Source organism: Misgurnus anguillicaudatus, chromosome 16 (genome assembly GCF_027580225.2).
Source record: "Misgurnus anguillicaudatus chromosome 16, ASM2758022v2, whole genome shotgun sequence".
Taxonomy (NCBI): domain Eukaryota; kingdom Metazoa; phylum Chordata; class Actinopteri; order Cypriniformes; family Cobitidae; genus Misgurnus; species Misgurnus anguillicaudatus.
In genome coordinates, this window is record NC_073352.2 from 31,623,232 (window position 1) to 31,638,255 (window position 15,024).

The following is a 15,024-nucleotide window of genomic DNA, read 5'->3' on the forward strand; positions in this document are numbered from 1 at the left end:
CCAACATTTAATACTTAACTCAACACTTAACAGTTTTTTTCAACGGAGTTTCAAAGGACTCCCAAACGAGGCATAAGGGTCTTATCTAGCAAAACGAGAAATATGGACTTTTAAACCACAACTTCTCGTCCAGATCCGGTCGTGATGCGCCAGCGTGACCTCACGCAATACGCCATGACGTCAAGAGGTCACAGAGAACGAACGAGAAACTCCGCCCCATGTCAACTGATACTAATTAATGTCTTTGTGGCAGTTTATTGTTTACAATGGTCCACAAATGTGAGTTTTATATATGTAACACGTGACCTCCCTACGTCACTACGCATTTACGTTAGGTCGCGCTGGACCGGACCTAGACGAAAAGTTGTGGTTTAAAAGTGCATATTTTTTATTTTTCTTGTCAAAAATTACAATCGTTTCGCTAGATAAGACCCTTATGCCTCGTTTGCGATCGTTTTGAGTCCTTTGAAACTGCAATTTTAAACTGCATTAAAACTGTTACGTGTTGGGGTCCATTAAAGTCCATTAAAATGAGAAAAATCCTGGAATGTTTTCCTCAAAAAACATAATTTCTTCTCGACTGAACAAAGAAAGACATCAACATTTTGGATGACATGGTGGTGAGTAAATTATCAAGACTTTTTTTTAAGAAAATGGACTGATCCTTTAAGATAAGGGCAATGCAAAAAATACAACCTTTGCAAAACAGTTCTCAGCAAGCAATTTTGCGTGTAAAAGACGTCTAATAGCCATCAAACAAAGCCTATATTGAGGCTAAATAAAGCAGTCAGTGAAAATATGTTTAACAATTTCCCCCAAAAATAAATGCAATTAAATAAATAAATAACTTAAACCAAACATTTTTGTTATTACTGTTAACTTTGTTTACATGATGGAAAATCAGACATCTTGCAAGTTATTTGGCAAAAACGACATGTAACCAAATTCAAGTATAAGTGAGTTACTCATAGCCGGAATACATCGGGTCTATAGGTAACCAGGTGAAATGCTATTGCTTGCTGGGTTTTTCGAATACAAAACATTTTGATTTCCTACTAACAATCTTGCGTTCTATTGCAAATACCACTGATCTCGACTCTGTTGTTGTTCTCTCACAATACAGATTAATAAATAAACAAACAAACAAACATGTATTTATAGAGATAATCCAGAGTTATATATGAAAAGTGATTATTTTAAAAGCGTAGAGGGTCACATTTTCATGATGAATAGTAAACAGCAAGAAAAAAGCCTAAATAAAGTGCGGTTTTATGATCCACGTGCTCTGCCATTTGACAGCGCTGTAAAAAAGATGGAGGACACTCTGACGGTACATAAAATTCACACATACTTACAAATACTCATAATGATGTCTCAACCAAGCATTACAACTTCTGCTAGACAGATTAATGGAGACTGGTTTATTTAACCACATCTTCCTGTTTGACACAGACCACAAAATATCAAAGCTACAGAAAAAACTGCACAGTCATGAAAGCATAAAGAAAAGCTTCATAACTGAATATGAGAATATTGTCTTAGTTATACTGGAGAAATCAATGCAGTATTTTTATTTCTTTTATAGAGATTCAACATGGGCTATTATACCATCATTTTAACCATTAAAATATCATTTCCTTCTCGTGTAGTCACTCAAACAAGCTATTTTATATCTATAAAATCAAAAATTTATGTGGAAAACAATAAATGACTTTAGCTGGGTTTTCACAGACTGTGCAATTGATTGTTTTAACTCGTTTGTACAAAAGGTGGCACTTTGTAAGCAAATTTCCACCGTGTTGACTGTTTTGTACAAAGGGTCACACTTCTTTCGTACAATAGGTCAGACTTTCTTGCTTTCACACAGATATTCGAGATGCTCTATGGTTCGTTCTTAGGTCATGTTGGGAAAACACGGATCATCAGGGTTTCATCAGAAACTATAATGCCTGCAGTGAGCGAGACAACTTTGTGAGACTTTTGTTGAGCTAGCACCAAACCCCTCCTCAGACTACTGCTGTTCTTGCACATATCGTGTAAAACATACGTATAGTGTTTTTGTCATTACTCCTCATGATCACAAATACAATGTTTACTCTTTCTCTAATGTTTTGAGTATTTATTAGGGCTGCACAATATTGATGGGAAATGCGATATGCTGATTGATTCAATGGACAATATGCGACAATACTTAGAGTTTGTAAAGTCTACTTGAACTTATTTTTACAGTACACTGTTAAAAAATCTGTAGAAATTACAGTATTACTGGTAACTGTTTAACAGTAACTTACTGTAGATTTAAAGTGCACCTATTTCATTGCAAAAAACAGCTTTATTTTGTGAATTTGGTATAATGCAATGTGTTTGCGTGGTTTATGGTTAAAAATCACATTATTTTCCACATACCGTACACTGTTAGACAACATGCCCAGTAAAATAACATCATTTTCTTTTCCAGTTCATTACCGTTATATGCATTGCATTATCACTGTAAAAAAATTCAGTAGAAATTGCAGCTGGGTTGCCGGTAACTTACCGTAGATTTAAATTTATGTTTTTACTGGCAACATTTGGTTCAAAATTAAATGAACATTAAACATTTACAAGTCTTTGTCTTTACAGAGTAAAACTAAAAAAACAGCATCAAGCAAAACATTCTGGGAAACAAAATCTGAAGCAAAAAACAGAAAAAGGTTGATGATGATTTCTGGTTCCCAGAATGCTTTGCATGAGGCTGTTATTGTATAGTTTTATTCTGTAAAGATAAAGACTTGTTCATATTTAAAATGTATTTATCTTTGAACAAACTCTTACCAGTAAATAATATAAATTTAAATCTACGGTAAATTACCGGCAACCCAGCTGCAATAACATTGTAATTTCTACTGATTTTTTTTACAGTGTATGCTAATTTATTCAATGGGTGCTATGCGACAATACTTTGTAAAGTATTGAATTTGTAAAATCTATTTGAAGTTATTTAAGTTTTTTTTACAGTACACTGTTAAAAAATTCTGTAATTACAGTATTACTGGCAACTGTTTACCAGTAACTTACTGTAGATTTAAAGTGCACCTATTTCATCGCTAAAAAACAAAGTTATTTTGTGTATTTGGTATAATGCAATGTGTTCGCGTGATTTATGGTTAAAAAACACATTTTTTCCACATACCGTACATTTTTGTCGCTCCAGATTTCACTCTCTTCCTGAAACACACAGATTTTAATAGCTCTGGTCCCTGATTGGCCAGCTAATCTGAACGTTGTGATTGGTCTAAATACCTCTGATGTTAGCCGGAAATGTGACGCTCCTTACCATGTTTGAAAGATTTGGTTGCTACCAGGAGTTAACTTACAGGCTGTGAGTCCAAGCGGGAGGAATTATGATAATGTCGGTCTTGTCTACATCACAAATCCCAGGAAATAAACTGTTGCCTACAATCCGTGTGTAACTCGCGTCATCGTTTACTTTAGGGTTTGTGTCTTTTGCATATCGTTAACATGTACTAATACACACTTACACAACAAAGGAAATGTAAAAACGTGAATCGGACAATAGGTGCCCTTAAAATTTATACTGTCAACAGGGCGCACGATGCGAAGTTCATCACAACATGTATGTAGCTTGTCATGTGTGTGGTTCGCAATTTCAGAATATGTGTTCTGCGCTTTGAGAAAAAAAGTGTCATGCCAAAATAAGTGCCTGCTGCACATGCGTCAAAACCGTTTATGATAAAAGAGCCGCTCGCGTTTGCCAGATACTCGCATAATTTCATGCATAATCAGAGTTTACTGTTAAGAAAGTGTCTAGCGTGTATTTTGGGAACGTGAGCGTGTCTTTTATCATAAACGGTTTTGACGCGTGTGCACTTATTTTGACAAAACACGTGATGCACACAGGATCTCTCGACACGCAGGACACATATTTTGGAAAAGGGAACCACACACGTGACAATACGAACACTTATTTTGAATTAGCGCATCCTCGGATGAGCAGTCACGAGCAAAGTTAAATGAACATCAAATATAAACAAGTTTTTGTCTTTACAGAGGCTATTATTTTATAGTTTTATTCTGTAAAGATAAAGACTTGTTAATGTTTAATGTTTATTTAACTTTGAACAAACTGTTGTTAGTAAATAACATAAATTTAAATCTACAGTAAGTTACCGGCAAACAACTGCATAACTACAGCATTCATTTTGTGTGTATATTCATTGCAATATATTGTGTCTGTCTACAGTATGTTACTGTAATGCAATGTTTACTATTTTCTCTAATGTTTTTAAAATGTATCTGTCTGTCTAAAAGAAATACAAAATTTACATCTCTTTCCCACCTAAATCTTGCTCTTATACAACTATGACTTCAGAACACCTCAAGTAACGCAGTTGTAAAATTACTTCATTCTTTGGATCCCCATCACTTCCAAAGTTGTCATTACGCAGCATCCCTTCAAGTACACCGTGATCCCAAAACCATAGGATCAATCCTTATATATCTGTTTATCTGACTGTCAGTCCTACCTTCCGTGTGACAGCTGGACGAGAGCAGGGTACTCGGAGGTCGGAAGAGGTAAGGCAGGTACCGGGAAAAACATTTCATCTTTCTTCCGTCCGTTTTCCTCTGAGAGGATCTTTACTCAGCATCCGTGCCGGTGATCACAGCAGATCCTGACCGGAGGAGGGATGCTGATGTGGTCCCTGGATGTGTTTGGAGTCAGGGCAGCATCCTAAACAGTTTTCCTACATCTGTCCAAGCGACGTGCTGGTGCATCCATACAGTTTATCATGTTTTCCTCTCAGAAGCGCGGAGGGCTGAGCTGTTTTCCCGAGCATCGGTTGGGAGGGGCGGCGAAAGATGGGAAAGTACAACGATACTGGGGCTGTTAGACTATTACATATTTGTCCCATAAACACGAATCTTAAAGTGTTTACATAATTTGGGGGGGGGGGGGGTTACGTAAGCATTTTCATTTTTACATTAAAATATTTTGCCTCATAGGCTATGCGTTTTCTAATTTATTGTCCTTATTTGTCATATCGCAACAACAAAAAAAAGAAAAGAAACCTACCAACAGATCGGTACGATGATCAGCAAGATTTATTTAGACGTGCGAGAAGTATGACATTCAATGAAATCATATTCATCATGGTTAGGAAAGTGACTAAACTTTTTCTGCTAAATTCAACGTTTCACAATAGCGCCATCTTGTGGTTATGGTACGTAACATCACAACCTCATTTCAAGTTTATTTGTCATATGCACAAGATTTGAACAATTTGTACATGGGATGTTCGAATGTGAATAAAGACTACAATAAATAAAACACAGTAATTTAAGTCTACATATGGTTTCAAGCAGCTATACAGAAATTATTGCCATAATGCCCAAAGTGAGCAAGACAACAGTGTTTATGCATTTGGCAGACGCTTACAATGCATTACAAGGTATATGTTTTTTATCAATATGTGTGATCACTGGGTTCGAAACGGTTAACGTCGTTTCATCAAGTAAGATGTGAAAAAAATGATTTTCAAGATAAAAAATCTTAGTATTTTTGTCTTGTTTTAAGTAAAAATATCTAAAAAATCTTAAATTAAGATGCTTTTTCTTGATGAGCAAAACGACACAGAAAATAAGTCTAGTTTTTAGACCAAAAATATCAAATTTAAGTGATATTGTCCATAAAACAAGCAAAAAAATCAGCCAATGGGGTAAGCCAAAAAATCTTAAACACTAAATTCAAGAAAAAAATCAAGAAAAGTTTGCTTACCCCATTGCCAGATTTTTTTTGCTTGTTTTATGCACAAAATCACTTAAAGGTGCAGTGTGCAAATTTTAGCAACATCTAGTGGTGAGGTTGCAAATTGCAACCAAAGGCTCAGTCCACTGCTCTTCCCTCGCTTTTGAAACGCATAGAGAAGCTACAGTAGCCACCACAAAAAAAAAATGTAATCGACGGAGACAACTTAGTAAAAAAGTTTGTCCGTTAAAGGTTTCTGTAGAAACATGGCGGCACAAAATGGCGACGTCCGGTGTATGTGGATAAAAACGTCTCATTCTTAGGTTATAAATAACGATTCATTATAAAAAGGTCTTTATACACCCCTGATAATAAAGTTTTGTATATTATTTTGCATTTCTGTCAAGAGATCCTTTTAGAAATTACACACTGCACCTTTAAATTTGATATTTTTGGTCTAAAAACTTATTTTTTGCTCATCAAGAAAAAGCATCTTAATTTAATTTAGATATTTTACTGAAAACAAGAAAAAAATACTAAGAATTTTTTTCTTGAACATCATTTTTTGCAGTGTGGATCAGCATTGTTGGTCCTGGATCAACATTTTCATTAACCAATCAGATTGTAGGATTAGGATGAAGGTGTATGTTAGTTTTAGAATGAGGATTCTTCTCAACTATTTCACACTAATTTAAGGGTAAAGGTTAGGGTTTGAGTTATAGGTAAGTTGGGGTATCTTTGATTAAAACGTTGATCCAGGACCAACAAAAAATGTTGATCCAGGATCACATCTTACTTGGTGAAATCATGGCCACCGGGTTGGAACCCATGACCTTTTGCACTACTAACTACTATCCCACCACTGAGCTATACAGGAATTTTTACTCTTTTATGTGTTTGCCTTTTCTTTCTATCCATCTATCTATCCTGAACCATTTAAAGATACTGACTCAGACCCCAAATGCAAATTGGAGGCATCAAGTTTGATATTTTGTGATGGAAGTCACACGCTGATATGTCAGCAAGAGTGACCGACGCCTCTCACTACAGGTGCCATCTGTGCTGATCCCCCGGGTATCAGTGTATCAAAATATCAAAGAGTTCATTTAAACCTATCTCTCTCTCTCTCTCCTCCCACACTTTCTGACACACACTGCCTGACTCACTGTTGGGATATCACGCTGGCTTCTTTTTTTAAAGAAGCACTAAAACCTCAATGAATATTTATGAGCCGCGAAAGCATCTAAATATAGATTGACAGACCTGGATATACTGAGTTAGACAAGCTGAAATGCAGGTCGCCCACACATACTCTGTATACAGTACAGCATATAGCTAAAAACAGATTTGACATCTTTACAGCTACAATATGAACTACTTAATCAAAATGTATACATCAACAGTTTTTGATTGAATAGTTCAATGACATTTTCCATTCAACACTGCATTAATTGTGTATTAGCACACTTATTTACCAACAACAATAAATACAGTAGTAATAATCTAATGAAAACTGCATTTGTGAATATTTTTTGGCTAATAATGATATTTCATGCATGCTCAAGATGGTGCATCTTTCTGCTTCCCTCTTGAACAATTCCTGTCCAAAAAGTAATCGTTTTAAAGTTCCTCTTATATTTTACTTTTAAAGATTGTACACAGATGTATTTGTGACCCAGTATGTCATTTCTTTTGATGTACTGTTTTCATAAAATCATCCAATAATGTAAAAAGCATGAGAAATGAGTAAGGTCATGTCAAAGATTGAAATCAATGATCAAACTTTGATCTCATCACTAAACTTCTCAGACAGGGTCACAAATGATTGAAAATGATCCATTTGATATCAGACTATATATAAATTGCAAGTAATTGAGGTTATATATTTGACTATTGTCAGATCCTACCTTCTGTTGCATTCACCCCAGCTGGTCCCTTTACTTGCACAAAACACCAGTTTCGTTCATCTGAGAGAGCTCGTCCTTTTAGAAGAATAGTAAATAAAGTCAGAATATAAATATGACTTTCAGATGAACATTATTTGTTGGTGTAAATGATGACATACCGGGCATGGTGCGCCGTTAACCTCGGTGATCACCAGTATGATTCAGTTACTGGTTGACACTGACTTGATTTCTTCATCACTCACCACCACTAGTGTGAGAAAAAGTTTTTACCGGCTGTTTTTGTCCTGCTGATGGCGCAAGAGACCATTACATAACCCATACAGTGTATATCCCAAATAAACAAGTGCGTAAGTAAAGCAAAAGACTTGTTTAATTTGTTTATTTTTATTAAACGTATTTCAATACAAAACACACACACGCGCGCTTACTGCAATGTCCAGAAACAAAACATTTGTAGCTATTCGTTTAAATAATGAAAGCTTCCACACACACACAAAAAAATAAAGATATGTACAGGATTGCATAATGAAAACGATCAAAGAAATGTTTTAAACTCAACAGTTGTTTTAATAAAGCGTGCACAATAAATCAAAGCATTTGCTATGCTGAAAAGAATAGAAATATAACAATTCTGTTCTTAAAACCATTATGAACCACCAGCTGTTATCAAAACCAGTATTCATTTATGTATGTTGGGAGTCTTATTTCAGTAAGATGTAATAGTGCTCTAATGGTTCCTATCAACAGAAACCACTAACATTTGAGTTCACTACTGGTAATGTAAAACCAATATTATAACCATTAAATCCTAGAATAATCGCTTTAATGGTTTCTCTTGTTTGTTTCACAAATTAAAAAGTATATAGCCTATAAATACATTCACAATATCAGCATTTTTTGCAATGTTACAAAGTATTAGCCCATAACAGGTTTAGGTCCCACACCCAAGCTAGCCCACGATGCACGTGCAGCCCACGGCGATGCTCTCCACGACCGTCCTGTATCGCGGCTCGCATTTCTTATTCTTCCTCGGCTTCTTGGTCGGCCGATGGCACATAATTCTGCGCACAGGGATTTTGGTGTAAATGAGAGTGCTGGTCATGCTGCGATCCTCTTGCATGGTGAAAGGATTGATGCACCCCACGCACGAGCACACGGCCTCGGGGATGTCCACGGGTTTACGCTCCTCGTCGTGATTTATTCTGTACAAAAAACGAGAGTCTTGTAAGCTCGTGCACATGACACAAGAACGCCCATTGGGTTGCGTGGACAATCAATCAACCTCTTTTGAGATTGGTTTTAGCGTTTGCATGCATTGCCAAATGTGATAAGAAAAACGTGAAGGATACATTTCATTGTGTAGTTATTTAAATTTAAAGTTAATTTCATTGTGCATAGCCTAATAGTAGCCAACATACGAAAAGTGGTATAGATATTTCGATCTCATTATAATATTAGCATAAGTAAAGGTTTTATTAATAAATGCATTAGCTAACATGAACTAACAATGAGTTTTCAGCATTAAATAAGGCCAATGCAATTGTTCATGTTGGTTAATTGTGATTTAATTAACAGTTAAATAAATGTATTGGTAATTGCTGATGCTGTAGAGGTATTGTTCATTATTAGTTCATGTTGGGTAATGCATTAACAAATGCAACCTTATTGTAAAGTGTTACCAGAAAAGCAGAGATTTAAGGCACTAAAACTGACCCAGCGTCAGCTCTTATATTTCACCCACCTGTAGGACCACGGAGAGAGGCTGCGACTGTTGGACATCCAAAGTTTGCGATCCACCACGCATTGGTTTATGGATAAGTTTGGATTATTTCTGACCTGGGACACCATGTCTTCAATGCTCTTATCAAAGTCCACTTCAATAGCACCAGGCATCACCACACCTGACTCTGAACCTGTCATCATCGGATCCGGAGAAATTATAACAGACGAGCCTGCCCCACGAGGATGCGCATCTAGTTTGCGTCTCCGAGACTTCACATCTTTCCTGCTGTTCTCTGTCTCTGCAGACACTAACATGTTCCCCAACATCAGGACCATGACTACCTGTAAAGCATGGGTAATATAACAATCACGTTATCTTTAAAAAGCCCAAGGAACCTCTTTCTGTAACATGTCTGTCTTTCTTTTTCCTTGACTCACCTTATGTTTCCACATCGTTTTAAGTAAGAAAGAAGTAAGTTATCACATTGGTCTCCTTGCTTTAAGTTTGTATTGATATAGTCTGAGTACGAGATTACTCATACTGCAGTGTCACGCCTCACACTGATACAGTAGCCTACAGGGACACACCTGAACTCCTGAACAGTTCAAGGTGGGGCCATAAAGAACAATGTATATATAAGTCTATTCAGAAAAAACTCTCTTTCATGTCAGATATATAGATAGATAGATAGATAGATAGATAGATAGATAGATAGATAGATAGATAGATAGATAGATAGATAGATAGATAGATAGATAGATAGATAGATAGATAGATAGATAGATAGATAGATGTCACTTGGGCGGTACCTCTATTGGTACCTCTAAGGTAAGTACTGGTACCTCAAAGGTACATATATGGTACACAGAAAGTGTAGGACTAGTTAGTAGTCCTTCTGACAGCTTCATCAGTTGACAACTTTTTATGTTAATACAGTTATTAGTGGAAATGCTGTTGTCTGAATAATCATTAGTTAGGAGTATTGTTACAAAGTTACAGAGCCACAAGATGTTTTCAAGAGAAGTTCAGGAAATGTTACAGAACAGTAAGTCCCGAGAAATATTTATATTAGGAGCTTTGTACCTTTGTTATTGTCATCCATTCAGTGGTATTCAGTCAACAGACCCTTTATTCTTAAGTCTCAAAGACCGGAGAGAACAAACGACCAGACAGAGCTTTATGCGCCTTAGAAGCATTCTGTGAAGCAAAGAACCGTGTTTGGAACTGTAACCCAAAAGAACAGTGTCTGCTGCTACAGATTTGGTCAATCCATGTTTTCCCCCTGATCTGACTTATTCAATGCCATATTCATTTTCACAATAGATGCCATTGACTTGTGTAAATGAACACCTGCTGCTGTGACATGTCAGGGCAGTTTAATAGGCCTTGATTTTCAAAGAGAACTGTTGTGGCAAACTATGTTCTGCTATTTTTAAAGGTTGGCTGGATAAAAGCCAAAAACTGATGCGGAATATTGTGTTGGATCAAAACTGTTTTTCAATTATGTCAGCCTAATAAAGTCAAAGATTTACTTTCTCTCTTGTTCTGTATAACCTTTTTGCATGAAAGTCTCATGCATTATTTTAAAGCAAAGCACATGTGCAATGTACATCTTTTTTTTAATGTCTAAAATAATATATATATATTTTTTTTTAATTATATAAATTATAAGTTGTCTTGACTACTGTGATTATTATTATTATTTTATTTTTTTGAGTATTTATGCATATTTTCCAGATTTATCTGCAAAATTATTTGAATTATGAATTTATATTTATCGACATGTTTTATTTGAATTTAAGGTAACAATAAAGACAATAATCTTGATAAAATGACATTACTTAAATACAGTCAAATACTTACCTTATCTCATTTTAAATATCACCAATCGTAAAGATGATTTGTTTTATCATTATTTTATTTCGTAAAAAACACAAATAGTGAGAGGTCAACGCGGCCACTACAAAATCCCATTTGTCTGTTGTAATCTCGCGAGATTTGGTCCACAACTAATTTTGGCGGAAGTACTACTCGAGTCTCTTTTCCGGCGGCCATAGCGACAAGTCGGCAGGGTAAGCGAAGATTGCTGTAGCATTTTATATCTATCCGCTTCCATCCTCGTGGTTATCACCTCTGCAAAGTTTAAACCACGCAGTATTGTTTTACAAAATCACTATGTACGATTTACGCGTGTTATTTTTGCTTTAACAGTTCAACATTTAGATAGATTTAGCCGCATAAGGTTAGCCAGTACTAGCTGCCTCAGGAGCGCTGCCATGTCTTGAGTTAATAACAGCGTTACTTTACCCCAAGCATACGCGTTTAATTTTGTTTATTAAAGCGGAAGCCTTCTAATAATCTTTCGTGTATGCTTACTATAAACTATTGTGGGGTTGGTTTAATTTTAAGTCTTGTGAAGGCGGCTGTATGGCAATAACATTTGACATGGAGTTCAATACAAACAACATGTGCTGGTATGAGTCTAAAATTACAATACAAGTTAACGTTAGATTATGTATTACTTCGATACAACACACAGCTTGTCTTTTAAAAGTCATATTAGTGTTAAAGGGTCTTAAACTGACAAGCACACAAGTTTGTGACATCACTCATCACATTATGGGCATTACTGACCTAATGCTTTTGACTTTATCCCCTTGTCACTAGCAGCCATCATGAAGCTCAATACCTTCGTGACCTCCTCACGTCGCAAGAACCGTAAGAGGCATTTCAATGCCCCATCACATATCCGCAGGAAGATCATGTCCTCTCCTCTGTCCAAAGAGCTCCGACAGAAATACAGTGTGAGATCAATGCCCATCCGTAAGGATGATGAGGTCCAGGTAAGGACTTTCCCAACCTAATGTACACTTATTAACATTTTTTTACTGAGGTGTTGTTGGTAGCTGGTTGTCTTAAGTTGAATACGTATTTTAGCTGTCATGTGCTGCTGTAGTTCACATAATAGATCACACATACCGATTTTATGCATAGTTTGAAGTACTGCAAGTTGTTTTGCCAAATATGTAAATGCAACTGGTCTGATTAATGTATTTCTTACTCTATATATCAGTGGTTCTCAAACTGGGGGCCATGAGATGGTGCCAGGGGGGCCCCAGTTTTATGAGATTTTATAAAATACATTCATTTATCATGAATTCTGTGTAATTAAACAAAAAAAAATTTATTCAATAGCACTTCTTTGAATAATTTTATGTTTTGTTTAATTCAAATGTTACATTTTAGAACAAATTTGTCATACATTTTCTTTGGGGGGGCCGCGAAGAAATGCACGGTACACAAGGGGGGCCGCACGCTAAAAAAGATTGAGAACCACTGCTATATATGATGCACTTACAGTTAAGGGTGTAACGATATTTTGCGATACACACTATAATACCTGCCCGTTGTCGATTCTGAATTGCAATGGCGATATTATGAACTCTTTCATGTACTACTGCTATTTCATCAAGTCCTTATCAATCTAAAATCACCGTTTGAGTCGTTTATAACATGCATTTGGAAAAAGCAACACTTGTCACATAGTCATTCATTATATATATTATTTATTATCATGTAAATACCTGTAAATGTTTGAAGAACAGCGATGTAAGTATGTTTATACATTTTCTGGACATGCCTGTGTAATGGTACTTTTTCTGGAGCCCATATTGAGTGACATTTAACCATAATGCCAGATTTCCACCGACTGCGGAACGGCTGCAGATCGGCTCCACTGCGTTACGGCTCCGCACTCCACCGTCCGCCAATACCCACCAGTTCCGTATTTGTTGCAGAGCGGCTGCAAGCTAAAATGACGAGGATCCTAAGGTCTCGCGAATTCACGTGGTGATTGTGCGATATTTAGTTCTGTCTCCGCCCATTATGACTTTAAATTATGACGTTTTGCTGGACCAGCCCAGATCACAACATGAGATCTCGCGAATTAGGGTATGATCACGCAATATAGTCATGGCTCCGCCCTGCAAAAATAGAAGCTCTGCGTATTTGTTCCAGAGGGCTGTGGATGGCTGGAGCTGTGACGGATTCGGAACGCAGTCGGTGGAAATACACACATTGACTTGAATGGAAACAGATTGACTCTGCCGCCGTTTGGCAGTCGGTGGAAATCCGGGGGAATTCATTAAGAATAATAGCAAGCAGAATCGCACAATGTATTGTTACACCCATACTTACAGTTTTGGGTAGTAAATATTTTTACAGTTAGTAGTCCGTTACAGTAGTACTTGGATGTAACTTTTACATTTTATTGCTGACAGGTTGTCCGGGGACACTACAAAGGCCAGCAGATCGGCAAAGTTGTGCAGGTCTACAGGAAAAAGTACGTGATCTACATCGAGCGTGTGCAGCGTGAGAAGGCCAATGGCACCACAGTCCATGTTGGCATCCACCCCAGCAAGGTACGAAACGCCAATTTTTTAAGATTGCAAAACATGTTCAGCTTTGATTTTGAAGAATGGAAGATCTTAAGTAGCGATGGGTCGATACGGTTAATTAGTGAACAGCCAATCGATATGCAAAATATGTTTTAATGATGTAAGATGGACAACTCACGATTGCAACACGATAAAGTTTGTTAAATGGATTTTAAAATTATATAGTACTTAAGCCTCATATTTAAGCTTCCAGTAACAGTCATGGTTGATGTTAAACCCATTTTGTTTCAACCACCTGTGTTGATGATCTAAACCGCAAGTGGGGCTTGTATTTGATGTCCATTGTCACAATCATAACTCTTTGTTATCAACCTTATATAGCTTTATTGAAAGATGTCTTATGTGTACAGCCTATCTGTATGTTATTATGAAGGTAATTGTGGTTTCACAAAGAATTGTAGTTTTCTATATTAACTCGTTTAAAATGTTTACAGCAGGAATAAACAAATGTCATGCTTTTAGTCCTTTTAAGGGAGTCGCACACTGGACGAGAAGTGCAGCGCACATTTAAAATTCAAACACATCTTATAGAAGTGTATGCACATTGGTGACGTCTGTATGTGGTGCTCCGGTATGTGATACCCTAGATCAGGGGTCTCCAACCCTGCTCCTGGTGAGCTACAGTCTACTGCAGATTTTAGCTCCAACCCCAATCAAACACAGCTGAAGCAGCTAATCATGATGGTCAGGGTTGCTTGATAATTACAGACGGGTGTGTTGGGGTACGGTTGGCACTGAAGTCTGCAGGATGGTAGCTCACCAGGAGCAGACTTTGAGACACCTGCCCTAGTGATGCTGCTCTTCTTGTATAGTGTGCGACATGTGTTCTGAGCAGTTATATTTTGTTATAACTAATTTATGTGTCTGTCTCTCTAAAAATGGTCTTTCCTGTTAGGCTGTGTTATGTACTTGCTTGATGTATTAAATTGAAAATTTTTGTTCTGCAAGGTGGTGATCACCAGGCTAAAGCTCGACAAGGACCGCAAGAAGATCCTTGAACGCAAGGCCAAGTCCCGACAGGCTGGCAAGGAGAAGGGCAAATACAAGGAGGAGACCATTGAGAAAATGCAGGAGTAAAATGCTTCTTTTGCTAATAATAAAAGACTGTAAAAAACTGATATTGTGCCTGTTTTGACTTCTGTGGATCTTAGTTGTGTGTAGTTATCCATTTATATTGTGTTGAATGGGTTA

At 36.8% G+C, this 15,024-nt stretch overlaps 3 protein-coding genes across 7 annotated transcripts in view; 1 reads left to right on the plus strand and 2 right to left on the minus strand.

The window, feature by feature from the left end:
- The window catches only part of ppp2r2ba (protein phosphatase 2, regulatory subunit B, beta a), an 89,822-nt gene extending 81,927 nt beyond the window's left edge, over nucleotides 1-7,895 (minus strand). Inside the window, exons 1-2 of one of the 2 annotated variants that reach the window (XM_055177246.2) lie at nucleotides 7,812-7,895; nucleotides 7,654-7,728 (exon numbers count right to left, since the gene is read on the minus strand). In XM_055177246.2, coding sequence (XP_055033221.2) covers nucleotides 7,654-7,728; nucleotides 7,812-7,818 — 82 coding nt within the window. In that variant the 5' untranslated portion in view covers nucleotides 7,819-7,895. Of the gene's footprint in view, nucleotides 1-4,526; nucleotides 4,866-7,653; nucleotides 7,729-7,811 lie in introns of those variants that run through there. The other variant, XM_055177248.2, reaches the window with a different exon arrangement.
- A 434-nt stretch (nucleotides 7,896-8,329) lies between these two features.
- Nucleotides 8,330-12,156, minus strand: LOC129421740 (interleukin-17B). 3 transcript variants are annotated; one of them, XM_073854501.1, is made up of 4 exons: nucleotides 12,011-12,156; nucleotides 10,460-10,573; nucleotides 9,395-9,717; nucleotides 8,330-8,855 (listed from the first exon to the last, which is right to left on the minus strand). In XM_073854501.1, the coding sequence occupies exons 2-4, from the start codon at nucleotides 10,472-10,474 to the stop codon at nucleotides 8,603-8,605; spliced, it is 591 nt and encodes a 196-aa protein (XP_073710602.1). In that variant the 5' UTR covers nucleotides 10,475-10,573; nucleotides 12,011-12,156; the 3' UTR covers nucleotides 8,330-8,602. The 3 variants fall into 3 exon arrangements, with proteins under 3 accessions (XP_073710602.1, XP_055033220.1, XP_055033219.1); XM_055177245.2 differs by lacking the exon at nucleotides 12,011-12,156 and having other exon boundaries at nucleotides 10,460-10,589; XM_055177244.2 differs by lacking the exons at nucleotides 10,460-10,573; nucleotides 12,011-12,156 and adding an exon at nucleotides 9,814-9,999.
- rpl26 (ribosomal protein L26) lies at nucleotides 11,323-14,951 on the plus strand. Of its 2 annotated transcripts, none has more exons than XM_055177242.2 (4): nucleotides 11,323-11,448; nucleotides 12,047-12,219; nucleotides 13,657-13,797; nucleotides 14,782-14,951. In XM_055177242.2, the coding sequence occupies exons 2-4, from the start codon at nucleotides 12,052-12,054 to the stop codon at nucleotides 14,908-14,910; spliced, it is 438 nt and encodes a 145-aa protein (XP_055033217.1). In that variant the 5' UTR covers nucleotides 11,323-11,448; nucleotides 12,047-12,051; the 3' UTR covers nucleotides 14,911-14,951. The 2 variants fall into 2 exon arrangements, with proteins under 2 accessions (XP_055033217.1, XP_055033216.1); XM_055177241.2 differs by having other exon boundaries at nucleotides 11,324-11,448; nucleotides 12,044-12,219.
- Nucleotides 14,952-15,024: the final 73 nt, after the last annotated feature.

Coding starts and splice junctions, on each gene's coding strand:
- rpl26 (XM_055177242.2), top strand. CDS start 12,052: ATGAAGCTCAATACCTTCGTGACCTCCTCACGTCGCAAGAACCGTAAG. Junction 12,220..13,656: donor GTAAGGATGATGAGGTCCAG/GTAAGGACTTTC, acceptor TATTGCTGACAG/GTTGTCCGGGGACACTACAA. Junction 13,798..14,781: donor TTGGCATCCACCCCAGCAAG/GTACGAAACGCC, acceptor TTGTTCTGCAAG/GTGGTGATCACCAGGCTAAA.
- LOC129421740 (XM_073854501.1), bottom strand. Junction 8,856..9,394: donor CTCTCTCCGTGGTCCTACAG/GTGGGTGAAATA, acceptor TTTTTTGTACAG/AATAAATCACGACGAGGAGC.